Source organism: Sinocyclocheilus grahami, unplaced genomic scaffold, assembly GCF_001515645.1.
Source record: "Sinocyclocheilus grahami isolate Dianchi unplaced genomic scaffold, SAMN03320097.WGS_v1.1 scaffold194.1, whole genome shotgun sequence".
NCBI classification, from domain to species: domain Eukaryota; kingdom Metazoa; phylum Chordata; class Actinopteri; order Cypriniformes; family Cyprinidae; genus Sinocyclocheilus; species Sinocyclocheilus grahami.
This window is the reverse complement of record NW_015505373.1, coordinates 1,098,506-1,112,705: the sequence shown is the minus strand read 5'-3', so window position 1 is coordinate 1,112,705 and position 14,200 is coordinate 1,098,506. Positions and strand designations below refer to the sequence as shown.

At 42.6% G+C, this 14,200-nt stretch overlaps 1 protein-coding gene, 2 long non-coding RNA genes and 1 pseudogene across 4 annotated transcripts in view; 2 read left to right on the top strand and 2 right to left on the bottom strand.

Annotated features, from left to right (window-relative positions):
- LOC107594985 (uncharacterized) overlaps nt 1-6,101 on the top strand; it is a 10,828-nt gene extending 4,727 nt beyond the window's left edge. The window contains exon 3 of the mRNA XM_016285229.1: nt 6,040-6,101. Coding sequence (XP_016140715.1) covers nt 6,040-6,101 — 62 coding nt within the window. The remainder of the gene's footprint in view (nt 1-6,039) is intronic.
- An 802-nt stretch (nt 6,102-6,903) lies between these two features.
- LOC107594984 (uncharacterized) lies at nt 6,904-9,351 on the bottom strand (annotated as a pseudogene).
- Nucleotides 9,352-11,563: 2,212 nt separating this feature from the next.
- Nucleotides 11,564-11,992, top strand: LOC107594978 (uncharacterized). 2 transcript variants are annotated; one of them, XR_001610221.1, is made up of 2 exons: nt 11,564-11,637; nt 11,777-11,992. It is a non-coding gene; the product is annotated as an uncharacterized lncRNA (long non-coding RNA). The 2 variants fall into 2 exon arrangements; XR_001610222.1 differs by having other exon boundaries at nt 11,613-11,692.
- LOC107594977 (uncharacterized) overlaps nt 11,954-14,200 on the bottom strand; it is a 17,081-nt gene continuing 14,834 nt past the window's right edge. Inside the window, exon 3 of the long non-coding RNA XR_001610220.1 lies at nt 11,954-12,024. This is a non-coding gene — a long non-coding RNA (uncharacterized lncRNA). The remainder of the gene's footprint in view (nt 12,025-14,200) is intronic.

The following is a 14,200-nucleotide window of genomic DNA, read 5'->3' as shown; positions in this document are numbered from 1 at the left end:
GTCTGTATCCAGATCAGATGGTCACTGCAGTCACCCGGATCCAGTACGTATTCAGACCAGATGGTGGATCAGCACCTAGAAAGGACCTCTACAGCCCTGAAAGACAGCGGAGACCAGGACAACTAGATGAGCCCCAGATACAGATCCCCTGTAAAGACCTTGTCTCAGACGACCACCGGGACAAGACCACAGGAACCAGATGAGTCCACTGCACAATCTGACATTGCTGCAGCCTGAAATTGACCTGCTGGTTTTGTCTACTATTTCAAATTTGCAGATAATGTTAGAAGTCCTGAGAGCTTTTTTTGTTTTACATTTATATACCATATTACAGTATTGTTTAAATTAGTTGATAAAATTTTTAAAATTTGGTTTACCACCTGACCACTTCATTTTGTGTATATGAAACCATTACAACCAGTAATTGAATAATATACGCTTTATCCTTTTCTATCCCATAATCATCAACATATATCATTATATCAGACCCACCCAGTTTAACAGCTGTATTAAATTTTCTTGTAATGAAACTCTCATCAACCCAAAATATATTTGTATAGATGCAATGAAAAAATAAATGAAAAATTGTTTATTTTTCATTACTACAAAATTCACAGGAGTAGTCAATATTCAATTTAAAACGTTCCAATATATGTTTCACTGGATAAATTCTATGCAATATTTTATACGAAACTTCCTTTACTTTGTTATTAACAAAGAATTTATCAACCATTCTCCAAGTCTTACGCCAATTTAAGTCTCCAAATATTGATGACCAGAAAAATCTAGCTGGAGGATATGTAACATAATTTACTAAATTTCTAATGTATTTATTTGGTATGTTGTTTTTTTAAATATTAATATTTCCAATAAAAATGTAATTAGTTATATAATCCAGATTAGGGTTTTCATTACATTCATTTTTAAGAAGACATAATACCTTACTGGGTATAGCGTCCATTACAATGGCATATTCTCTGGGTCTAATCGGGATTTTAAATTTGTCAAGAAACTGTGTATAATACCTTGAAAATATTCTTTCTTGCGAGATGAAGAGCTAATAATTGGGTTGCTAACAGAAAAAGAAAAGGAGAAAATGGACAACCTTGTCTTATTCCTCTGCCAATTTCAAATCTATTAGATGTTCCTTGGGCCAAATTTACAGAACTAGTGAATCCTTTGTATTACATTTTAACAGCTTTTTAAAAATATTTGCCAAATCCGAAAAATGCAATCGTTTTAAACAAATAATCATGTTCTATAGTGTCGAAAGCCTTATGGAAATCAACAAATAATATAAGACTATTATCTGATAAGTACTCATTATAATCCACCATGTCTAAAATCAATCTAATATTGTTACTAATGTGTCGTCCTTGAATAAATCCAGTCTGTTCTTCATCAATAATGTCATCTAATCCATGTTTCAGTCTTTTATCAAATATATGTGCAAAAACTTTGGCATCATTATTTAAAAGACTAATAGGCCTCCAATTGTCTAAGTGAAGAATATATTTTTGTGCTTTTGGAATTAGAGTAATAACCCCTTGTTTTAATGAGTCCGGCAACTCTCCTTTATCTATAGATTCTTTAAATACTGCAAGCAAAAACGGTGCTAATTTATCCCTGAAGAATTTATCAAATTCACTGAGAAGTCCGTCGTTACCTGGAGATCGATTATCTTTTAAATACCCAATACATTCTTTTATCTCCTCTAGTTTGATCTCTTCATCACAAAATGATTTGAAATCTTTACTAATAGTTTTTGCTTTCCCCAAACCCTTCAGAAATGTATCCAGGTCAGAATTAACTGAATTTGAGTAGTAGAGATGTTTATAAAATTGAATGACATATTGGGATATCTCCTTCTGATCCTCCGACACTTCACATTTCTCCATTTCTCTTTTCCAGGTTAAAAAAATACTTGGCATTCTTTTCCCCCTGTTCCAACCAAATTTGCCTTGATCTTGTAAAAGCACCTCTTGCTTTCTCTTCGTAAATAGTGTCTAATTCTATTTGTAATGGTCAAGTGTGATACAAGTAAGGTTTTATTAACTACATAAACACTTAAACTGGCCCAACATAGTACATAAACACTTAAACTGGTCTAACACACTACATAAACACATATACTGGTCTAACACACTCATATACACACACACACACACAGTTTGTATAGGAAAGGGTTAAAGCTTAACCCTTTAAAGAGAAGAGAAATAAGAACATGAAGTTATTGAACCATTTGCATATTCAGCAGATTTACACCTGAGGGAAACATCAGATTCTTAATTTAAACACACCTTTGTAAAAAGGTGCAAATGGTACCCAATGTATCAATTAATAAGACTAAGTTTGGATACTTGCATGTCTCGTCTGTCTGAAAGAAAGGCTTGATGCAATCTGAAGGCTCACGTGGATCTTGCTGAAGTTGGTTGATGAAAAGAACCAGTTTGCATCAGAGTAACTTGATGAATGGAGAAGACAAGGCCGAAGGCCTGGCACACAAACTTAGGATGTCCTGGAGCATTGGAGCTCACATCTTCACATCTTGAACAGAACCACCGAACCTGGGCGGGTCCCTGGTGAGAGACCTTTAAGGTTGTCTCTCTGCTCACATTCCTCTGGGCAATAAACCCAGTGATATCTGCGTTGGTTGCCATGGAACCAGGGTCCTGTTCAGCTTCCTGGGATGTTCCGCATTTCGGGGGAAGGGTCCACAGGTCCTCATATGGCTTGTTAACTGAGGGGGGTTATAGAGTATTTGTTAAATATAGCTAACAAAATAGATATTGTGTGTTTGATTGGTCCAGACGCTACAGCTCTATAATTTATTTTGTAATCCTACATTCTTTCTGCCGCTTAGCAAAACAAGCATTTTCCCCATTGAAATGGCTAAATTCCTTACTTCATATTTAGGGAGCTCCAATATTTCCCAAAGGTATTCATTATATTAGCCTGAGTCCAATACCTATCAATAATTTCTATTGCTTTCATTTTGAATGTTTCATTTTCTAATAATGTTTTATTAAGTTTCCAATATCCTCTATTTGCTTTATATTTACTTGAACCATACCTATTTATGTCAATTGCTATTCCTTCATGATCTGTTAAGATGGAAGGCTCTATAGAAACAGACTGAACATAATCTTCTAATGTATCTGAAATTAAAAAATAATCAATGCGTGACTGTTTAGACTGATCTTTGTTACTCCATGTAAACAAAATTTGGTTTGGATTTTTGGGACGCCAAATATCTATTAACCCTAAACGAAGGCATACATTTTTTATTTCACACATATCATCATCTTTGGGTGACCATCTATCTAATAAGTTATTATGTACACAGTTAAAGTCCCCTCCCCATATTATTTTAGCATCAGGGAATTTGCTCTTGATCTGCATCAATTATAATTCAATATTTCCAAAAAATTTGTTATTTTGTTGCTTGTTGTTGGTAGCATATGAATTCACCAAAATGTAATGTGACTGATCAATGCTTACTTCCAGTATTACCAATCTTCCAGAATTATCTCTCTCATGGCTAAGAACATGGCCCCTAAATTTTCCCTTGAGTATTGCGACCCTTGCTGCTCTATTGCTGCCATGGGCAAACCAAATATAATTTTCCCATTGACTTCTCCAAAACTTTTCATCTTCATTACCTGAATGTGTTTCCTGCACAAAGTAAAAATCTGTACCTTTCCCTTTACAATATAAAAATAAAGATTTCCTTTTTAAAAGATTACGTAAACCTCTGGCATTAATTGAAAAAATTGAAACAGACATAAACTTCAAACAATCCCTTTTTTGTTAGTGCTTAACCTTCAAACAAGTAGGGTCACTCATTTCTATTTGTCTTTGCAAAAATATATTTTCTTATTTTAACTAGATATATACTACAACAACAGTATCAATTAACATATGACTCTTTCCACACTAAACAGCTATATAGTATTTAACCTTAACTGGCTTGTAAGTGCAACATAAGATACCTTTCTACCACATCAGTACATGGACAATGAACTGAATACATATTACCATCTACCACTAGAATACATGGACTTCTTTGTTGTCAATGTAAGCCTTGTTACCAACAAAATGCGCTCGCTTTTCCTTCTTTTCGCGCCTTCTCCACCAGTGGCCATAATTTCTTGCATGCTTCTTTATCGGCTACAGTTAAATCTTCCTTGAAGCGGAGATGTTTGTTAGACAGAAGATCGTTTGCCTTTGAGAGCTTCCACACCAAATCCCTTGCAGACCTGGAAAGAAATCTGATAACCACGGGTCTTGGAGTGCTACTGTCCCTTGCATCCTTCAGTCTGCCGATCCTGTGTATGACGTCTATAGCATCAATTACAGAAGTGTGATGTGCCTCTGGAAAAACTTCTCTGCAGATGACTTTCATGGTCGCTTTGATGTTTTCATCAGATTTCTCACGTACCCCGTACAGGCGCAAATTCCAGCGTCTGTTGTACCTTTCTGCATCATTTATTTTTTGCTCCACTTCTGAAATCTTTCCCTGACTTTGAGGCACGCGTTTTCCTTTTTCAATTCTGCTACATCTTGATGGCAGCTATCGAGTGATTTCTTGATACCTTCGATTTGAAGAGTATTTTGCTTAAAGGTGCAATAGGAGATCTTGGAAAATGCTAACTTTAGCCTGATAGCACTGAAAGCGAACGTCCCGCCCACCCTGCAATCGCTGTCCAAAGCCACGCCCCCTGAACGCATTTACACTCACAGACCAGAGACAACATTACTACAATAGGCTACATCAGGTTCCCAATTCCAGCCCATGTTCCGAAGTGAAGTAAACTTCAACGGATTTCCCCTGCTTAGGGAGGAGGGAGCAATGAACACTGTGTAGGGATCATATCTATCGGAACACAGTTCATGCACGTAGCTCACTTCTAACGAGTTGGTGCAAGGACTAGATTAACCGCTGGGCTACATCATGTGTCATTCACCGGTGAGAAATCTTTAAAAGTACTACAATAACAGGAAGGAAGATCGGGTTGTTGATGTTTGCCTGCCATCCTCGCTCTGTCTGCACAGCGAGCGTGAACGCTCTGATGACGTATCCTGTCTGCGCGAACCGGGTGCGCAGAGGTATGCTAATACATACCTTGACAGGCAGTTAGAAAAGCATATTAAAACACTCGGACCGAACGTTTTGATTAGACGAACATTTCTTGATCCTACACCTTCCACAGAATATATAAATACAGACAAATACATTTAGACCACTTAACTTAATGATTGCTATCGGGATTGCTATCGAATGATGCTTTCTTGCAATTCACTTAGAGACAGTTCATTTCCTTCACTAGTCTTAGTTGTCTTTTTGAAATGTTTAGTTGGGGTGTTTGGGTCAGAGTTACAATCACCTCCATCTTTTATTTTGCAAGCATAAGAGTGAGCTTCCTGTATTTGCCTTTTCTCCTTTGCAGCCGGCTCAATCTCCATTTCTACGAAGTCCTGCATTGTGGCGTCTTTCTTAGATTAGCACGTGGCCGTGATTCTTTAAAGCTGTTTCTGTTGATTTTAGCAGCTATAACATCTCGGTTACGTATGTAACCTTGGCTCCCTGAGTAGGGGAATGAGATGCTGCGATGACGTCATCACTTTGGAAACACCTTCGGTGTGAGGAATGTCTGAAGCCCTTATACCATCACGCCAATTCATTGGCCAAATAGCGCTTAGCACCGCCCCCAAAGCGCACGTAGGTGAGCTATATAGCGTGCTGCGCGCTATTTTCATCAGATTTCACTGATTTACAAAGGAAGCGCTATCAAGGTACGGAACGGCCGAGCATCGCAGCATCTCGTTCCCCTACTCAGGGAACCAGGGTTACGTACGTAACTGAGATGTTCCCTGTCATAGACTCACTTCGATGCTGCGATGATGTCATCGCTTTGGGTACCTTAGACGTACCTTAGATACCTAGAAGACCAAGGAAAGCATCTGCTCAAGCGGATAAGACCCGGGAGCCAGGAGCCATCCTTATGTCCAAACTATAAAACTTGATGAATGTGCTAGGAGAGGACCATCCTGCCGCAGCACAAACATCTTCCATCGAAGACCCTTTAAAGAAGGCCTGAGAAGAAGCCACTGCTCTTGTAGAATGAGCACGCACCCCTAGAGGCAAAGTCAAACCACGCGCCTCATAGGCCAAAGAAATAGCCTCCACTATCCAGTGTGACATCCGCTGTTTAGTGACAGCAGAACCTCTGCTCTTACCACCAAAACACACGAACAACTGATCAGATCTACGCCACTGAGCCGTGCGGTCAACATAGATCCTAAGTGCCCTAACCGGACAGAGATTCAGGGTAACTGACCCTTCCTCTGCTGGGGAAAAAGCCTCCAGGACCACTAGCTGAAAGCGAAACGGAGTTGAAGCGACCTTCGGAACGTATTCAGACCTAGGTCGCAAAAAAACTTTTACCAGTCCTGGTGCAAAGTCCATACACAAAGGACTAATGGAGAGAGCCTGCAGATCCCCTACCCTCTTAAGGGAGGATAAAGCCACCAAAAGATGGTCTTGATGGTCAGTAACTTCTCTGACACCGACTCCATCGGTTCAAAGGGATGACCTGTCATAACTGGGCGGAACTCGAACTGGGCGGAACGGCCTAAGCCGTCTCGAACCCTGCATAAATTGTGACACCAGGGTGTGACGACCAACCAAAACACCTCCTACGAGTGCATGTCCTGCCGATATGGCCGCCACGTACACTTTAAGAGTGGCGGGGGTAACCCCCTCAGAGAAACGACTCTGAAAAAACTCCAGTACTGAACCTATAGGGCAGTGGACTGGATCCAAAGTGCGTTGTCCACACCAAGAGGCAAAAAGTCTCCACTTGAAAGCATATAAGTGTCTAGTGGAGGGAGCCCTAGAATTCATAATAGTGTCGGTAATCTCAGCTGAGATAATTCCGGTCGAGGATGCCAAATCATGCCAGAGCTTGTGTCAACAGATCGCGTCTGAGGGGAACCTCCCATGGAGGGCCGGCTAGCAGACTGACCGGGTCCGAGAACCACGACTGAGTGGGCCACCGCGGGGCCCCCAGCAACAGGTGTTCCTCTCTTTCTGATCGTATTCTGAATAGGACTGCTGGGAGCAACCGGATTGGAGGAAAAGCATAAAGACTGGTCCTGGGCCATTTGTGGCCCAGAGCATCCAGACCTAGAGGTGACGGGGGAGACAGGGAAAACCAAAGCGGGCAGTGCGTAGTCATGCTCGAAGCGAACAAGTCCACTTCCGCTCGGCTGAACCTCTGCCATATAAGATCCACCACCTGGGGGTGCAATCTCCATTCCCCATTCTGCAGACTCTGCCTCGAGAGCAGATCCGCTCCTGACTTCAGGCGACCTGGGATATGGACTGCTCTGATCGACAAGAACTTTGTCTGAGCCCAGAGAAGAGTACGCCTTGCCAGCCTGCACAGGGGGCGAGTAAGTAATCCCCCTTAACGATTGAGGTACGACAAAACTGCCGTGATGTCTGTCCTGACTAACACATGATAACCCTCAGCTGGGGTAAGAACTGTTCGAGAGCCAGGATAAACGCAAGCATCTCCAAACGGTTTATGTGCCAGTCTCGATGTACCTGACCTAGAGGTGACAGGGGAGACAGGGAAAACCAAAGCAGGCAGTGCGTAGTCATGCTCGAAGCGAACAAGTCCACTTCCGCTCGGCTGAACCTCTGCCATATAAGATCCACCACCTGGGGGTGCAATCTCCATTCCCCATTCTGCAGACTCTGCCTCGAGAGCAGATCCGCTCCTGACTTCAGGCGACCTGGGATATGGACTGCTCTGATCGACAAGAACTTTGTCTGAGCCCAGAGAAGAGTACGCCTTGCCAGCCTGCACAGGGGGCGAGTAAGTAATCCCCCTTGACGATTGAGGTACGACAAAACTGCCGTGATGTCTGTCCTGACTAACACATGATAACCCTCAGCTGGGGTAAGAACTGTTCGAGAGCCAGGATAAACGCAAGCATCTCCAAATGGTTTATGTGCCAGTCTCGATGTACCTCTGTCCAGACTCCACCGACTGGACGTCCTTGATGGACTGCTCCCCAGCCTGTAAGAGACGCGTCCGTTGTAACCGTTTTGCAGCAACACAACGTCCCCATCTGGACTCCTTCCAGAAGGAACTGGGGTCTCATCCAGGGGCTTAGAGAACGAGAGCCTTTTCGTGTCACCGGAATTCTGCGAAGCGGGTGACAGTGATGTGAAATGTTCTGGCTCTTGGTCCACCACTGAAATGGTCGCATGTGAAGCAGGCCCAACTGAACTACAGGGGACGCTGCCGCCATCAGACCCAACAGCCTGAGACACAGGCCTACATGTACTCGGCGCCCTGTCTTGAAATGACCTAGACAGGTCCGTATTGACTGCACACAAGTGGGAGACAGCCGTGCCCGCATCGTGCAAGAGTTCAAGTCCACCCCCAAAAAGGTTGTTTGCCGACACGGCAGCAGGACACTCTTTTGAAGGTTCGTCCGTAGCCCTAGGCTCCTCAGATGATCGAGTACCAGATCTCGATGTATCCGTGCCTGATCCTGAGATTGAGCTAGTATTAGCCAATCGTCCAGGTAGTTCAAAATTCGGACGCCCTGGAGCCGCAATGGGGCCAGAGCTGTGTCCATGCATTTTGTGAATGTTCAAGGAGCCAAAGCTAGTCCGAACGGAAGAACACTGTATTGGTATGCTTTGCCCTTGAAAGCAAAACTGAGGAACTTCCTGTGCCTCTTGACGATCTGCATGTGAAAGTATGCATCCTTTAGATCGATGGTCACAAACCAATCTCCGGATTGGACCTGAGACAGAATGGACTTTACTGTTAACATCTTGAACTTGCTCACTCTGAGCACGAGGTTTAGACGACGTAAGTCCAAAATCGGACGTAAACCACCATCTTTCTTGGGCACAACAAAATACCGGCTGTAGAAGCCTGACTCCATCTGAGTGGGGAGTATCTCTTCTATAGCCCCTTTCTCTAGGAGTGATACGATCTCCTGACCTAAAATCGAGGCGTTCCCAGGACGTACCGTCGTAGGAAGAACCCCGCTGAAAGGTGGTGGCCCTTTCCGAAACTGGATAGTGTACCCGTGTCGAATGGTGTGTAGTACCCACCGTGAAATATCGGGCAGGCGTCTCCACGCGGCCCAGTAGTCTGCCAGGGGTCTTGGGTGTTCTACGGTTGAAACGTCCACCTGATTTTCCCGTTTCGGATCCCGAAGCACCTGAGTGGCGGGAAAAACTATAATGGGAAGATGTCCGATTGTTCTGTCGGGCCTGCCCACTGCCCCAAAAATGGGAGTTTTGGAGGCCGTCATAAACGGGCCATGCTCGCATGACCCTTGGGCTTTTTCTCAAACTCTGAAGGCTGGAACACACAGAGTATCCGAGGAGGTGCTCGTCGTAAAGACTCGATCTAAAACTGCCCGAGGCGCAATATGCGGCGCCAAGTCAGTAGCTCGTCTGAGCTCTTTAACGGCCTCTGGAGTCAGGCCTTCTCCCTTGTCCAGCTCCTTGAGCACATCTGCCTGATAAGCCTGGAGTACACCCCTAGAATGGAGAGTAGCCGCGGCCTGCCCAGCGGCCATGTAAGATTTCCCGATCAAAGCGGAAGTAACCCTACATGGCTTGGACGGTAGCAGAGGGCGTGCCTTCTAAGACGGAGCGGAATTCGGCGCGAGATGTGCCGTGAGAGTCTCTTCTACAGCCGGCATCACCAAGTAGCCGTGAGCCGCCATTTTAGAGACTGTGGCGAAATCAGCGACAGCGGGATTTGTGATACGCGCCGAAAAAGGTTGTTTCCAAGACCTCGAAACCTCGTAGTGGAGGTCTTGGAAAAAGGGGAGAGGCCTACGGGGCTGAGACGGAGTGCGGCTGGACAAAAATCGATCGTTCAGTTTCGACTGGGACTGAATTTGTGCCGGCTCGCTATCCCACTCTAACCCCAGCTTATCCACAGCTTATGCGCGTTACAACATCTAACAGTTCGCTGTAAGACGGCGAGGTGCGTTTCTCCTGTCCACTCGGAGGGAGAGAACTGCACAGTTCACCCAATAAATCCTCCGAATCGGAGGCTGCTGTGGACAGCACGTCTTCATCATACGGCATACAACCGAAAGACATCGCATCGCGAGTTTCCGGGGTAGGCCGCAAATTATCATTGACGAAGCCCACGGGGTCCCCGTAGCGCTTGCACATGGCCCGGAGAGAGTGAGAGAAAAGGAGAAAACTCTAAAACCCTCTAAACGCCTCGGCTCGCATGCGTGACCCCAAGCGACCGTCTCGTGCGGCGCCTCGGCAACCGCAGAAACGGGATAGCGGGGGTTAGACGCGAGGCCTACTTTATTTGAGAAGGCCGTGAACCTCGAGCGCAGTGCTTTTAGCCGTAGGCTATCACAGTGTCGACAATCAGAAAGGCTGCTAAGCGCCGCTTGGGCATGTTGTAGGCCCAAACATTGCACGCACCTGTCATGAGTGTCTCCTCCTGCGATGAACCTGTCACACGGCTCGATGCATCTCCTGTAGCTCATCGTGTCCGCTGAAGAGGAGTAAACTGCTCTTTTAGAAGAAATAGCTAAGAACACGACTTCTTTTTTTATTTGCTTTCCTACGGGCGACAGATGATTCGCTTCCTAAAGGAAATTAAATCTGATGAAAATAGCGCGCAGCACGCTATATAGCTCACCTACGTGCGCTTTGGGGGCAGTGCTAAGCGCTATTTGGCCAATGAATTGGCATGATGGTATAAGGGCTTCAGACATTCGTCACACCAAAGGTGTTCCCAAAGCGATGACGTCATCGCAGCATCGAAGTGAGCCTATGAGAGGGAACACCTAATAAATTCCAAAAGCAATTGTTGTTACTCTAGAACAAATTATTTTTGCAATTTCACAATACTAAACCTTTTTTTAAATGAGTAATTCCCACTTTCGTTTCTCAGCTCCAAACATACGACTACTCACTCCGCCATCTTGAGCCTCCACTCTGCTCAATGCTTGGATCAGTGATCTGCGTCTCGGGGCGATGACGTCACTTCCAGGGAGGTATGCCTAGGCCTGTTGTACACGCCCCGTCCCTTGACTCCACCCCCATGTCAAAACAGTGCCAGAAAGTGAGACGCGAAGAAATGTGAAGCGCAAAGGGAAAACGGTATCGCAAGCTCAAACTTGACTGAAACGCAAAATAAAAGCAGCGTTGCAAATAAATTAGTGGATATGGCCATGGAAAATATGTATTGCAAAATCATTGCTTTTGTGCTGTTTCATTTATATTTTGCAATTCTTTATTTTTGTTTGCAAAACTACTTTTTTTCTCGCAATACTTCATTTTATTTTGCAATTCTTTATTTTTGCTTGCAAAAAGCATTTTTTTCAATACTTACATTTTCGTTTGCAAAACTTTATTTTCTTCTGCAATACTATAATTATTTTTGCAAGAATATGTGGCGCTGTTTTGACTCCATAAAAATAAATCAGTGCACCTTACACGCACAAAGTAATTTTCATGTATTATTTCGCTCCTCTCGCTGCTTCACACTCCTGTCCAGCGGGTGGCGCTAAGACACGATCGTTTGTTCACCAAACACCATTAAACCTCAGAGGAAGAAGGTTAGTTTCACCGCGCTCTTTGTTGTTTTGTCGTGATGCTGGTTTAATACAAACTGTTAGAAATGTTGTTTCTGTAAATAGAGAAATACAGTTTTTGAATCAGGTCAGTAAAATACCTGTAATATTCTCATCCTCACAGTCGTGACTAAGTTTTGAGGCAAGCAGGGATATCTGGAGGAGTATCATCTGAACTGAGATCTGCTGCTGTGAAGATGCTGTTTGTTAAAGAGGAGAGTGAGGAGAACACGAGTGAACCAGAAACCCGGATAATAAAACACGAGGAACAAGAAACCCGGATAATAAAACACGAGGAACAAGAAACCCGGATAATAAAACACAAGGAACAAGAAACCCGGATAATAAAACACGAGGAACAAGGAGGTTGGTCTTTATTCTTCATTAATCTTTTCAGGACTCTTTGTGGTACGAAACCCGGATAATAAAACACGAGGAACAAGAAACCCGGATAATAAAACACGAGGAACAAGAAACCCGGATAATAAAACACGAGGAACAAGAAACCCGGATAATAAAACACGAGGAACAAGAAACCCGGATAATAAAACACGAGGAACAAGAAACATGGATAATAAAACACAAGGAACAAGGAGGTTGGTCTTTATTCTTCATTAATCTTTTCACGACTCTTTGTGGTACATTAAGCTAACAAAGCTTTAGACACAGGCTGCCCACAGATCCGTAGTGTAAAAATAAGACCTTATTATTAAAAAGTCTTAAAGGTACAATACGTAAGTTTTCGCCACTAGAGGTCGCATTTTCAAAACAATAAAGAATGAGAATGTGAAGTAAGGCCGCGTTGAGTTCTGGGAAATGGGGTTTATCCGCCATACTTGCAGGATAGCGCTGCCTTTCCGCTATTGAGTTTAGGGCAGTATTTGATTGTTTGTCGTGATTGTGAAACATGTCACCAGTGTATGTCATTCATACTCAGGGTGTCCGTGGGTCCTTAAAATGTCTTAAATAACGTTTTCCTAATATAAGGCCTTTAAAAGTCTTAAAATGTCTTAAATTCGGATTCGATGGTTTCAAAAATTAAATATTTTTGGTCACATTAAGCTAAAATATCTTCCGTCTGACGGACCTAATGACTTTACAATCATTGGACAGACCGAATATTTTTTCTTCCCCGCGGTAAGTTACTGCGTCATCAGAGAGAATTGCAGTAGGCCTAAATTAGCAGAATACAGAATACAAGCTCGCGCTGCTGAGGATCACTCTGTTTGTCACTTTGTGAGAGACTTCAGAACAAATGAGCGTAATCGCACACACAAACTCGGAAGAAACAGACTGAGGTAAAAATTCACAATGTCTAGTTTATTCATAACATGATATAGTTAAATAACACCATGACAAGTGAGCTATTTTACTCAATATTCTCACGATGCAAAAAACATTCAAAACACTTACAGAGTGCACGCATTACGTGAAGTCTAGTGCACGTGCGCATTTACAGTGCGCTCTTTCACTGCATGATTCAGTCTATAAAAATACATTCAGAATGATCACAAATTCAAGACATGGGGGCAGAAAATGTGTATATTTATACCACTTCTTATAGTTTATCAATTTCACACGGAAGAGTGCTTTTTTTCTCCAAAAATTACCATGTACAAATGTAATATTGATTTTTTACAACAGTTTAATAAACTAGAAGTTTTATTAAGAGACTTACATTTTAGACACCATATTGCCTGTTTTTGCACTATTTCGCCAACAAAAATAATTCCAAACAAAGTCACTGTTTTGCGTCTCTGAGCAACAGGACGGTGTTTCGTTCCTGAATGAATCAACTGTTTAAATGATTCGGTTCATTCGCAATGACTCACTTAACAGTGACTCGCTGACACCTACTGGCGGTTTTAATTTCACATTTAAAGTATCTTTTCATTTTTTTAATTATTTCAAATATCAGTATTCAATGTTTTATGTTTAATATATCAAAACATTATTTATGCATTTGTAACTGCAGGTTAAATGCATTCATGTTCTGCATTAAACAGCGTGTAAACACATCTAAATGCCACTTCAGGTGCAGCTTATGTCTGGATTGCAAAGATGAATTTTGTTGATACTGATTTCATTTGGTTGGTAACAGCCCAAATGTCTTATTCTTATTCACTGAATTAAATGTAAGAATTTGACTCAAAAGATAATGCACACTTATAGAAAAATGGCTTTATAAAGGTAAAATGCCCATAAAAGGTAAAGATCTATTTAAACTTATTGGAAAAGATTAATTTCTATCTGTCACCACACAGAATATGAAGAATATAAAAAACTTTAGGAGTCAGCTGTCCACGAAAGTCCTTAAGATACCAGCACAATAACACTCTCAATCAGTTGAGTGAATGACTCAATGACTCACTCATCAAGTGACTTACCATCACTTACTGGTAGTTTAGTTGAGAAGTTTGTTGAAAAGTATGCATTTTTCCCCTCAACATTTCTTATTTGTATTCTCATAAATGCATTTAAATACGGAAGTTCTAAGCGGCCCTTTTTTTCCCTTCTTGTTTTCTCGTTATAACGACTTAATTTTCTC